The sequence below is a fragment of the Diorhabda sublineata genome, chromosome 5, assembly GCF_026230105.1.
Source record: "Diorhabda sublineata isolate icDioSubl1.1 chromosome 5, icDioSubl1.1, whole genome shotgun sequence".
NCBI classification, from domain to species: Eukaryota; Metazoa; Arthropoda; class Insecta; order Coleoptera; family Chrysomelidae; genus Diorhabda; species Diorhabda sublineata.
Window position 1 is genome coordinate 10,072,473 of NC_079478.1, and position 13,255 is coordinate 10,085,727.

The 13,255-nt window shown below is 31.6% G+C and overlaps 2 protein-coding genes across 3 annotated transcripts in view; both read left to right on the forward strand.

The window, feature by feature from the left end:
* LOC130443929 (neuropeptide CCHamide-1 receptor) overlaps positions 1 to 2,858 on the forward strand; it is a 123,724-nt gene extending 120,866 nt beyond the window's left edge. Inside the window, exons 5-6 of the mRNA XM_056778829.1 lie at positions 1,139 to 1,380; positions 2,323 to 2,858. Of these exons, the coding sequence (XP_056634807.1) occupies positions 1,139 to 1,380; positions 2,323 to 2,533 (453 nt within the window). The 3' untranslated portion in view covers positions 2,534 to 2,858. The remainder of the gene's footprint in view (positions 1 to 1,138; positions 1,381 to 2,322) is intronic.
* Positions 2,859 to 6,981: 4,123 nt separating this feature from the next.
* Positions 6,982 to 12,531, forward strand: LOC130443750 (cathepsin L-like proteinase). 2 transcript variants are annotated; one of them, XM_056778530.1, is made up of 6 exons: positions 7,723 to 7,899; positions 9,149 to 9,250; positions 10,024 to 10,114; positions 11,180 to 11,515; positions 11,862 to 12,147; positions 12,235 to 12,531. In XM_056778530.1, the coding sequence occupies exons 2-6, from the start codon at positions 9,201 to 9,203 to the stop codon at positions 12,492 to 12,494; spliced, it is 1,023 nt and encodes a 340-aa protein (XP_056634508.1). In that variant the 5' UTR covers positions 7,723 to 7,899; positions 9,149 to 9,200; the 3' UTR covers positions 12,495 to 12,531. The 2 variants fall into 2 exon arrangements, with proteins under 2 accessions (XP_056634509.1, XP_056634508.1); XM_056778531.1 differs by having other exon boundaries at positions 6,982 to 9,250.
* Positions 12,532 to 13,255: the final 724 nt, after the last annotated feature.

Genomic DNA, 13,255 nt, shown 5'->3' on the forward strand with positions numbered 1-13,255 from the left:
GATACGTATTTTTAGTCATAACACTCATCACCTTATGCATATTGAATGTCAATAATTATCCAATCATATCGGAATAGACGGTCATCTACAGCAGTAGCACGCACATGAGGTTAAGTTAGGTTAGGTTAGGTCAATATTTGAAAGTTTTTTTCATCGTTTTTTGTACGGATAGGTCATCAAATGGAAAACAGGAATAAATATCTGGGTTTCATCCAATATATTAATCTCCTTTGGAACAAACATGAGTAGGAGGAAATCAGTGAATCCACAAAAGCCTTCATGTGTAGATGTGTAGAAATTTGAGGGGTTGTGGTTTGTAACCCAAAGATCCTGCCATATATATATATATATATATATATATATATATATATATATATATATACTATAGTAAAACTGATCGTATCTGTCAGTGGTCATGGGCACTAGAACTGGTCTGAATACCACGAGAAATGCCAAAAAATTTCAATTTAGACAAAAATTTTTCATGTAAAATGAACTATAGAAATAAATGGGAATCGAAGTAACTTATTACAAGTGAACAGAAATGCCATCAAATAATAGACAATTGCGTTTAATTTTTGAGATAAATGTCACAAACAAGAGATTACCATCTTGTGTTCACAGGAGTTCAGACAAGCAAAGATACTACTGGAAACCTATTACCAAAGAAGAAGTATTGTCAGTGCATTGGCGTTACAAAAGACATCTGTTGACCATAGGCTTAGCAGAGGATAAAACGTGGAGATTCTGCTTGGTGGAAAACAAAAACTCTATGCACGTTCTCTTGAAATATGAGAGACTATGAAGCACCAAAGCAATAGAATTGAGGGAGTCCGAAAGAAAAACTCTAGTTATTTTAGCCATCCCACATCTTGAACACTCTGAAAGGACTATGATCATTAGACCAACTGTAAACACATACATTCCATAGTGCCTTAGTACTGAACTACACATATATGTGAAAAAATTTTATCATTTTCGAGAGTTGAGAGATGGAATGAATGAATAAATATGGGACTTAGTGGATTCGACTGAATCCGGTGGTGAATTTAATCAACACTCAATTTCAAAGTACTGAGCGCCATTGAAGAGTATTTAGATGTTAGATATAGATAATAATCAAGGTTTTCTTTTGCAGATAAGGGCAAGAAAGAAAGTGGCAGTTACTGTTTTAGTATTCGTAGCAGTTTTCGCAGTATGTTTTGCTCCAATCCATGCTTTTATGATGTTTTTTTATTTCCATCCCAGATCTTTAGATGTTTACAATGCTTTCTGGCACTATCTGAGAATAGTTGGATTTTGCCTTTGCTATATTAATTCATGCGCTAATCCAATAGCACTCTATTTCGTTAGTGCAGCATTTAGGAAGTATTTTAACAGGTAAAAAATAAATAACATACTATATCTCTACACGAGGTGTGATAAAAAATATCATGAGTGAAATTTGTATACCAGTAATTACCTACTTAAGCTGCATCTATTTCAACTATTAGTTTCTTGCCTCTAAGTATTCAGATAAGCAGTAAGGAGTTTGGTTCCTCTTCTCAAAGCTCTTCTACCACCGCATAATATAAAGCTGGGACTGCTAAAGCAATTTCTGAAGAGTTGAGATTTGCTTCCAGTACTTAATATCAAAGTTTCCAGGCAACTCAGAAGCAAAGTTGATGTGTTTCCGTTAAACCATTTATTAGACGACATATAATTGATCCACAATCCTCAAAAGAAAGATGGACTGCATTTACGAAGCTATAGAGAATCATAGAGAATGAAAAACAGATCATCAAAAGGAATGTTAAAAGCATTTTAAACTTTACGTGACCTAATGAGTTTAGAAGTCCATTTTCTTCTTCTTCTCCATTGCCTACTACTTTTGAAAAAATTTGAGAAATGTGAGTGAAACGCATGGTCAAAAATTTTTACAAAACATTTAGTAGATAGAAAAAAGATGGAGTATACACAACTGAAAATGTACTAAAAAATTCTTAAAGGGAGAAATAGTTATGTTTAGTGGTTACTAGTAAATGTATTGTACGTAAAAACAAATTTCGTGACACAATTATAAATTGAAAATAAATTTAGTCTCGTATCTTTACCAAAAAGTATGACAGTGAACAACTGTTATAATTTATAGTGACGTCCTATCCAAATTTACACTGGTAGATTGGGAGTTACACTCCGTTTGCTATAAATTAAACAATTACCTCATTATACTTCAATAAGACTAGGGATTTGAAAGACATTTCAGCTTTTCCCGAAGCAACGTTTGTTAAGAGTTATTATTTCATATTCATCCTGCTATATAATTCAATTTTCTATTTTCAGATATCTACTATGTAGAAATTTGAAACGATCTCAGAGTTATCATCATCGAGGTACGTCTATATCGTTAGTTTCATTGAAGAGAAATCAATCTATGATGGGTAGTAGGAAAAAAAAATTATCGAACATTCGTCGCGCGGATCCTTTAATGGTACAAGAGACATCAGTTACCCTACTTGCAGTTGGTAACGATCACATGTGCAATGATATTTAACAGGACATTCAAATTAACAGTGATTTAAAAGATTTTTATGATGTTTAATGATGTGGTTTTATAGGGTGCTAATTTGATTATTAACAATGAAAAGTTTAAAAAATGTTTGAAAAATAGAAATTTCTAGATTGTAGCATAATCAAGCATGTAATAAGAATTACTGAACTCAAAATTTCAAATGTACAAAAGTAAATTATAATTGGACTATTCATTATGATAATAATTTATTTCAGTATTGTTTCTATATGTATAATTAATGATTTTTAATTATAAATATATGATGTAAATGATTATTGTGAGAAAATACAACTGAATTGTTTCCATATGCTTCATCGATTAATGCATTTCCCCCATACCTCATAAACAGTATCGAAATTTCTGGAGAGGGTTTTTCCTACAATAAAATTTTCTCTTCCAAATAAAAAGCTTTTGCTTTTGTAAAGCTTCAACTAGCTATTCAAAGAGGTCTGGTGTTTAAAATGTACTATCTTTGAAACCCAGCTTTACAAATTTAGTTCCAATCATCTTATACTTTTAACTACACTTGGAGTACCACGTTATCCACTGGGAAAATGATAAAATCACTTTTTCTACATATATCCACTAATCAATTATCATGTGAAAAGTCACGTCGAAATTAAATCATAAAACATTAATAAAATAAAGAAGTACAAGTCGTTCTCGTTAAGGGCTTTCTTATCGATTCTGCAAAGTATTCTAAATATTCACCCTAACATCTATCTGGACATTTGGAGAATGCTACAAAACAATAGACCAAAAAAATTGAAACTTTTACTCTGGGGGAACAGAATAAATTTATATGCACCTGATCATCCATGTCTTCTGATTAAAGTAAACATTGAGAATGAAATATTTCGTGTTCTGAACTGATTATATTAATCATGGGTTTAATAGAAACCTACCGAACGAATAGATTATATTTAATGAAAATTGATACAACGTAGCTCTTATATTCAATATGCACGTCACCAAAACAGAGGCAAAGACGTAATATTGAAAATTCGATGAAATAATATTATTCAATCGTCATTCATCTCAAAAACTAAGACTTTCACATCGAAGATACTATATAAAGTTTTTCGAAAAACACCAGATCATCCATTTTACCTGATCAAAGTCATCAAAAAATATTTTATCAGCATTTAACAAGTTATTCCAAAAAGACCCATACATATTATTATGATGTGTCATCTTAAGCTGAAAACACGCTTAAATTTTCCTTAGAATGTTATTGCGTTAACTCATAAGAGGATGTATTAATATCTAGTGAGCCTAGACCAGTTCTATGCGTAAACAAAATATTGCGTTACCATAGCAACGAACAATAACTTATTAGAAGTGTCAGTGTAAAGTTTGACGTCAAAAAAGTAAACCAGAGTTGGAGTATCGGGCCATCGACCCTTTGTGATCAAAAAATTGGACTGCAAGCTTCAAAAGAGGTAAATTTTCCATTGAAGATGATGACCGATGGGTAAGGCCAGTTTACGACATGATTTTATCAGACCGTCGAATTTGGCTAAAATGGATATCTGTTGCACTGAATATTTCATACGAACGCGTTCATCATATAGTACACGTCAATTTGGACATGAGAAAAATTGCTGGAAAATGGATCCCCAAATGTTTGAATGTTAACAAAAAGCGTGCAAGGGTAGAAGCATCGCGTTCGATCTGTGCTCGATTTGAAAACGATGTAGACTTCTTAAAGTTCTTAAACCGAATTGTTACTATGGATGAGTCTTGGGTACTTTTCTACGATCCAGAAATAAAACAACAATTGATGGAATGGCGACACTCTGGTTCTCCAAGACTTAAGAAGTTTCGTGTCAAAAAATCTACTGGAAAAGTTCTTCCTCCAGTTTTTTGGGATTGCCATGGAGTAGTCATGGTTTGGATAAGGGTAGAACAATAACTGGAGATCACATTTCACACAAATCTCATGTTGCCATGCAAAAAATTCATGATTTAGATCTTTAATTACTAGAACACTTCCCTTATTCACCAGATTTGCCTCCGTCCGACTATCATCTCTTTCCTCAACTAAAAAAAAGTTTAAAAGGTCGTAAATTTTTTTCCAACGAGGAGATAATAAAAGCTGTGGAGGTCTGATTTGCAGAGCAGGAAGAAACATTTTTTAAAGTCTAAAGACGTTGCAGGTTCGCTGTAATAAATGTATCCAATTAAGAATATGTTGAGTAATAAAATATTTTGAGATTGAAATTTTGTTTGGTTCTATAGTAGGCTAAGAATTTTTCAATATATCCTCGTATATTCCGGCGCGAGAAGGCAAATATAAACTGGAAAAGCAATGTAATGAAGAAGTACGGAAGTAAGAATTTTTGTATAGAATTTAAAGTAAAGATTATCGTGACAAGAGGCTTGGGAGGAGATAGGTGGAAAAATAAAGAAAACCTGTAAGAATTGATATTATTCAATTTTTAACTAATATGAATATATTATTTTTCAATTAGACATCGGCAACTAACGCTTTTTTATATATTGAAAATTCATTTAAAACTAAACTACAAATTAAACTGAACTACACCTTCTTTAAATTATTTTCTTATATCAACTTTTTGTTGAAAAATCGATTGAAAAATTAATTTTTGCTATCTTTGCTGCTGATTGTACAGTTTGTCCCTGTAAAATTTAAAGATTGTTAACCATGGAGCATAAGTTCCGTGGAGAGCTGCACCTGGTCTTCAGATAGTAGTGTAGAATTATTTTTATATCTTCCGTCAAACATACTACGTGGACATACGTAATCATCCATCAAAAATTCATAATGTTCGAATGTATAAATTATAAAAAATACTTAAATAAGTTCTCAGAACGAGGAGTCAATATTTTGAAATTAACTACTAACTCCCGAATTTTTTGCATCAAGTCCTGAAACATCTTCTATTTATGTCAATCCAGCCTCGTGACAAGAAGTATGACTTTATTGCCTTGATACGTATATAATAATTAGTACTCATAAACGAAAGGCTTCCAAAAATTAGCTTCAATTTACTAATACATCAATGCCCGCAAAAAGTGATTTGATCATTGTTTGAGATGCTTCGTATATTTTTCAATGAACAGAACATTGAAAATTATTAATGAATAAGTATAGAAATAAAAAATATACTTGAATATAAGTGCTGATTTTGCAACTTTGAACGCCTATAACTCGTATGAGAAATTTTTTTATGTCAGCGCATTATTTTCACGTCATCTATTCATTTCCGAATTTTTTTACGTCCCGAACACCCTGTATTTTGTATTATAACATATGGTAAACTTACTTCTCCAACTACAAATAGATATCACTATCCAATAACAGATTGGTTGGACGATGAGGCTAAAAAACCGTAAGCAATAGAAATATAATTCCAAAACTTTGTTAAAGCCACTAGGTATATGATAGGTATGTATCACTTTGATGGTATGAGCCTAATAAACATCCAATGTTTTCCACCCAAAGTAATCTTTAAAGATAGGCAGCCACTTTTCTACAGTGTATTAAAAACATTCAGGTGGAGAATAATTTGCTTACGTTGGACCAACACTAAAAATCCAAAGTTTGATTTGTTTGCTTTTGCTGAGGTACGTCAGCCGATAGACAAACGAAGCCTAATATTGGAAAGGTCATCTATATCAACCTATTTTAGCTCCTTTAGTTTGTTGAATCATATATCGTTTGTTTCTTTACTAAATAAAAGAAATTTCTCATTATGCTAGAAATATTATCTTAAAGTTACGGTTAATGTAGTCATACAACTATCAATAAAGCACAATAGAAAAATCTGGATTATTATAATAGATTAGAATCATCCACTTAAAACACTTTTGTTTTTACATAATGATAAAGAATGCGAAGTCCATTTATATTTCAATGTTTTTCACAGTTAAAATGGATTGCGCAGTTATCAAATTCTTATCTTGAGATGTTCCAATCAAGATTGGATAGTAATGTTTTTGTTGTTATGAATTGAAACCGTTATTTATTTGTGTCGACGATAAAAGACAATCATCGTAACAAATCTGAATACAAACTTTCCACACATGTGTGACAAAATTTGATTAGATTTCAGAACCAATGATATGTCATGTATTAGATAAACAGCTTTTAATGCAACTTAATATTTTAAACAAATATAGTTATTAGTATTTAATATTATTATCTATCATAGTAAAGAAACTGCTCTGTCAATTTTATAAAAAATATTACAACGTTTAAAATGTAATATGTACTTTCGGTATTTTCTCATTGACATTTGGTACAAGTTTTAGTCATATAAACCTAAATATAATGGACTATAATCAAATTTATCAAAATGTGAATTGAGTTCCAGTGGCAATATTCTTCTTCTTTCTTCCATAATAGGTTTAACGCCTGTTCCTTCTGCGACATTTTTCCTCATTCTGGCTCTAGATTGTTACTTCACCACTTTCGTGGTCGACCACTACTCCATGCTCAAATTAGAGATTTATTCCCTACTATTTTTACCAGTTTATCGTCTGTCATTCGACTTGGTTTCGTTGTTTTTTACGCTGTGATACCCATTCGTTAATGTTTTCGCTTCTTTCTCGGTCTAATATTGGTTTTCCTAAAATCCACCCGAGAATTTTTATTTCCGTAGTCTCCAAGAATTGTTTCTTTTTTTATATATCTGGTCTTGCTTCTGATGTGTAGGTCATTATAGATCGTCGCTTTGTAAATTCGTGTCTTTGTTTTTTGTGTTAGGTGTTTGTTCCGCCATACTACTTTCTGAAGACATCTTATTTGCTCTTGCTCCTTGTCCTCTTACTTCGTCTTCTAAGTCTCCATTACTGGTTATGTCAATTCCAAGGTAGTCTGCCTCCAGTGCCGGTCCCAAGCCCTGAGAAAGAGAAGGGTTGAAGAGCCAGTTTAGCAGCCTATCCCCCCCAAAACAGATAACTAGCTCAAAGTTCCGATAGAAGATGCAATCTGTATCAAACATATTTGAATATAATATTGAACCCTCAACAGTAGTAAGTAATTGTTATGTTTGATGACAATGATTCATATTTCAATGATAAATCGTATGTACCATTATTTACTATGTAATAGGAGCGATTTAACCAAAATCTTAGCTTACTATTAAAAGATGGTGAAATCATAGACTCCGAAACAAGTATGTGTTCTCTTTTATCTGCACTTTGTAGATTGGTTGTGCTTTCTTCTATAGTTACACTTACTGCTAAAAGTCATGTGAAATCATCAAATGTGGGTAATATTAAGGTATATCAGATGTATACTACTGAACCAAGAAATCATCAAATTTAAGAACACTTGTGACTTTTTCATCATTTCAACTATTATAAAAATGCCTTCAAAAGTAGGTTCAAATAGTTATAAACACAGTATATAGAGAATATTCATTAACCAATAACTAATGAAATACATTTTTGTAAACTCATCCATCATAATTTTGATAAGTATTTATGAAAAATGTCAATAAATATCATTTTTAATTTTTATCGTATTATCGTATAAAATTTTTATACATAGAACATTGGGAATGTGTAACTATCAATGAATAATTCTTTGTACCCTTTTTCAATACCTCAAGTAAATTCTATAACTCATCCTGTAATCAGTTTTGCAATCGCACCTATTTGATACTGCCGACAGTGGAAAAAGTAATGCAAGTCTTCAGTACAATACTTACAATTCAGATGACTCAAGTTCATGAAAAGGGCAACATTCAAGTTAGTAAAAGCAATCTGAGCATGGCAAAACTTGAAAGAATCCTAACCCCACAAATAAAGATTCAAAGTCGTATTACTCGTAATTGGTGGTATATCATAAATCATAACATTTACCATTATTTAGAAACAAATTATGTGTGATTATGTTATTCTTCAGTGATAATTAGAATGGTGTTGATAGGTCTCTTAGAAAAACCGTAGATTCCATGAGAGTGTTGCCATTTTGTGACTTCGTGTATGAAAGAAATCGATTCTTTCATAGTTAAATAAACTGATACATATAAAAAAATTGATCTATGAGAAAAATAGAGCAAAGAGCAGTTTGGGAGATGACCCAAATAATGATCCATTCACTATGGTATTGAGAACATAATTTATTCACGATCACTAGATACACTGACAAGAAATAAATTGAGAACTTCACTATTTGATTTGATTACTCATAAATCACTTAGATGCTAGAATTCACAGTCGATGTTAATATTATTATTGTTACATCCATGTGGAAAGCTCCAGCTAATTAGAACAAAACCCAATGGAAGCCATTAGAACATTTGCAAACATGTCTTCTATCTCTAGAGCATATTCAGTAAAAAAGTTTAATATTGGAAACATGAAACTTTGCGTTTGTTGTAAAAAGAATATTATTCACAATTTCCCAGTTTTGGTTGTTAAGTTAGATTGTTAATCATCTTTTTCTTTGAAAATAAAAACCACACAAGCCAATTTTTCCCTCACAGTTCAAAGAATTATTAAAAATTTACTTGAAACATTGCGTACAAAATTTTATCAAGAAAATCTTCAACCGATCTGTTCAAGTATCACTTGAATTGGATTAATGATTAGAAACAATTGGAGAAAATGGTTTTTTTGTAGCTTATCTCTTCTAAAAGTGTCAAGTACCATTGAAAAATTTACTATATAAACAATGTTTGCTGTAACCAAATACACAGTTTCATTTTGTTGTTCTTGTAAAAGGTAAGTACCACTAATTTTCATTACAAAAATCTTTGAATAAGAAATAGAACATTCAAGAAATACCTTATCATATGTAAAATTCATTTTTCAAATAGATTCTATCAAGTAATATTTTGTATTCGAAATTTGGTCCTATGTTAGTTTTATTTCAAATCAATAGAAAACAAATCGTAGGTGATTTTATCTGCACACAGTGTGTCGTATATGATACAAAGTTACTTTCAAATTAATTTTCTTTAATCTAAAACATACAGATTTGAATTTTTACACCGTTATATAGAGTGATGAGCCTTATTTATCAATAAAATCAACTAATATTGAAAATTTTTATTCGGTCTCACTAGAGTTGACAAAAGATAATTTTATGCATTTCTAGATCCCCGACCTTACAGCGCTTGATTTTTATTTTTGAAGTAGGGTAAAAATACATTTTATAAAATAATAACTCAGAGTCAAAAAGTACTTTTTGTCATTATAAGACTATAGTGTATCAATATATATATATATATATATATATATATATATATATATATATATATATATAACTTTTTTTCTAATGAATGAATAAATATTGAATATAATATAAAAATCTGAACCTAATTGCAATTCCTCATAGGCCAGGTATAAATGTTTAATTTATGATTTGATGTATGATTTTGTAAAACTTAAATTCTTTCAAATAGGGAAGTGAATCAATTCATCATAAATGCGACACAATCTATATTTAGTATGAAGTAAAATTTGCAGAATCCAAAATTTTATATTTTTTATAGAAAAATCAAAATGAAAGTTTTCGTCTTTCTCGCCGCCGTAGCAGTTGCCACCAACGCCCTCTCTGTCCACCAACACTGGGCAAACTTCAAAGTGAGTTACAATTTGAAAATGCGAGGACGGTTTGACGGAAAAATAACTTTTCAATGACAAAGTTACCGTACCTGTGACAAATATTTCCTATTTCCAGCATAATCTTCTTTGAAACTTTCACACTCACTCCAAAGCATTGTCAATTCTTTCAAGCCATCTAAAAATAATCTTTTGGATATTCCGAATGCCGCTTTATTTGTCTGTAATGTTTTTGCAATAATAGAGTAAAAACGAGGGGACGCATTATCGCAATAATCTTTTTTTCAACTACAGTCTTTTTTTTCATATTCTACATAAAAGCGTGTGAGAAAATCCACATAATATTAGCCACTCGCTTTCCCTTTTCAAAAAAATAATAAATGGAGTTTCCAAACACTGTGGAAATTATTTATTCTTTCAGATAAGTTCATTGCTTCAACTGTTTTATTTTTCGGACATAGTAGTGTACCAATGTTTCATTTACGTTTAAAGGAGAGGTATCCTTTGATCAATATAAAGCAATCGTAGCGCAAACTTTGATTATAGCTTTTTCATCTATAACCTTTTGCAAAAAATTCTTCATAACCGATCAGTTGAAATATCTACTTCATTAGCTATCTCACTTAATTCGATGATTTCAAATTGATCATTTCTGGAGTAAATGAAAGTCCAGGACGTTTAGCATCTATCGTGTTCATATGGCCACTTGTAAAACAAAAAACCGCTTATAAATAATTCATTGGGACGGAGCCTTTACAAGACAATACACAACTTTCCTTTAGTTCCTGTATTTATAACGTGAAAATCATGTTTAAATAATACTCTAAATGCTGCTTGTGAAATATTTTTGATATATTAGTATCAAAACTAATCTAGCTGTCAGATTTATGTTAAATTTCGACAGATTACATTGTAATTATGCCGGAATCTAACAATATAATCACCGTAGTTGAGTTTTGTCAACCTCTGAAACGTCAAACCGCCTTCATATTTAGGAACTTTCAATTTAAATTTGGAACTCATATTAGTTTTAAATGAAATGAACTATTAAAAATTTCGAAGACTAGAGTGGATGTTCTCTTACAGGTCAGATACAATAAAAACTATGAAAGTTCTTCTGAAGAATCTGTTCGTTTCGCCATCTTCAACGAAAATGTGAAACGCGTCAACGAACATAATGCCAAATACGCAGCTGGTAAAACTACGTACACATTAGCCATCAACGAATTCGCAGATCTGACCAAAGAAGAGTTCAGGGCCAGACTTGGAATTAGCACAAGCAATGTACCTAAAATCAAAACAACACGTCACGTTTTCCCCGAAAACCTCACTGTTGAGGATACAATGGATTGGAGACAAAAAGGAGCCGTTTTGGGTGTCAAAAATCAAGGTACATGCGGTTCCTGCTGGTCATTCAGTGCTGTAAGTAACACATATTTTTTTAGAATGTCTTCATAAAGTAATGTAACTTTCCATTATTCCCATTTATGTTAAGTTTCAAAACAAAATGTTGAATAAAAGTTCTTTTTAATAATTTCGGTCATCAGCAACAGTCGATTAGATGTATGCAGGGTGCATCGTTGCTCCAAAATAAGTTATTAACATATTTTTAAGCAATATGTTTTGAATTTCTAATTAAGAATTTAATTTTTTATCATTTAAAAAATACCGTAGTAGGTTATTTTAGAATATTGGTGTAAACCCAAACGAAATCGACTATCAGGAAGTTGTCCATTCAAATATAATCAATAGAGAAAATATGTTTCAGACTGGTGCTCTTGAAGGACAAAACATCATTTTGAATAAAGTAACAACTTCCTTGAGTGAACAGCAATTGGTTGATTGTTCCAGTAAATACGGAAATCTTGGTTGCAACGGTGGATTGATGGACTCAGCTTTCGCATATATCAAAGATTATGGTATTCAAAGTGAATCTAGTTATCCATACAAAGGTGTACAAGGTAAATGCGTAGCTAATAGCAAACTTGCTGTTCTTTGGACCAAAGGTTTCAAGGATGTTGCCCCAACAGAGGATGCTTTAAAACTAGCCGTAGGTGAGTACGCATCTACTTTATCTCATTAAAATATCGTTAGATTCGTTATAGTGCGCCATTCAATTATTTTTAATGTTAATTTTTCAGGATCTATTGGACCAATTTCCATTGGTGTAAATGCTGATCCTCTTCAACTCTACGGCTCTGGAATCATTGACGACCCAACTTGTGACGACCAGATTGATCATGGGGTTCTTGCCATAGGATACGGTACAGAAAATGGTGTTGATTACTGGTTAATCAAGAACTCATGGGGTACTGCCTGGGGTGAAGCCGGATATTACAGAATGAGAAGAAACGCCAATCAATGTGGTATCACCACTTTGGTTTCATACCCACTTATTTGAATGTAATTATTAATGGAATACAAAATAATAACTTTTAGCTTTATTCTTTCATATGAATGTCAAATTAAATGTTGCCTGTTTTTTGAGCAAGAACAACATAAAAATAATATGTTGTTTGACGTTGCCACAAGGTTTGTTGATATGATGGATAAATATAAATGTCATTGAATTTTCCTCCAATTATTTCTAGCAATTTTCCGAAATATAAGGAACTTCCGAAAAAAGATTTGTTTTGATGTTTCATCTGTGTAGACAAAATGTATAGTAACTAATTGAATTCCCCATACATTTCCGTCGTCTCAAATCAGACATAATTTTACAGTATTAAAAGCTTTAAAATATTATGCGAAAAAAGTACAAATTACAAGTGTTATTTATGCTCAACGCTTCTACACGTTTACAAGGGTTCCAAACTTGTTTTTCCGTATTGTTAAATCCGTAGTATCATCTTTGCCATGTTCACCAGGATAATATGTCACGGAAGAATGTTTCGACTATAGTTCTTCTACCCAAATTAAACAAACAGCAGATAAATGTGTTTGGTAGCAAATTATCACAAACATCGGATGTTTGTTGAAAAGTATATGAAGGTGTATTTTTAAACTCAAAATCTACGGGTTCCATTATAATCAATTCAACAACTTATTTAATTGATCTTATATTAAAAAACACTGAAGCTGTTCCCGTTTGGAAAGTTGACAGTAATAATAATTGTGCGGTGATTTGGTCGTGTCGCTAAGGAAACGCCGGAAAATTTTTTC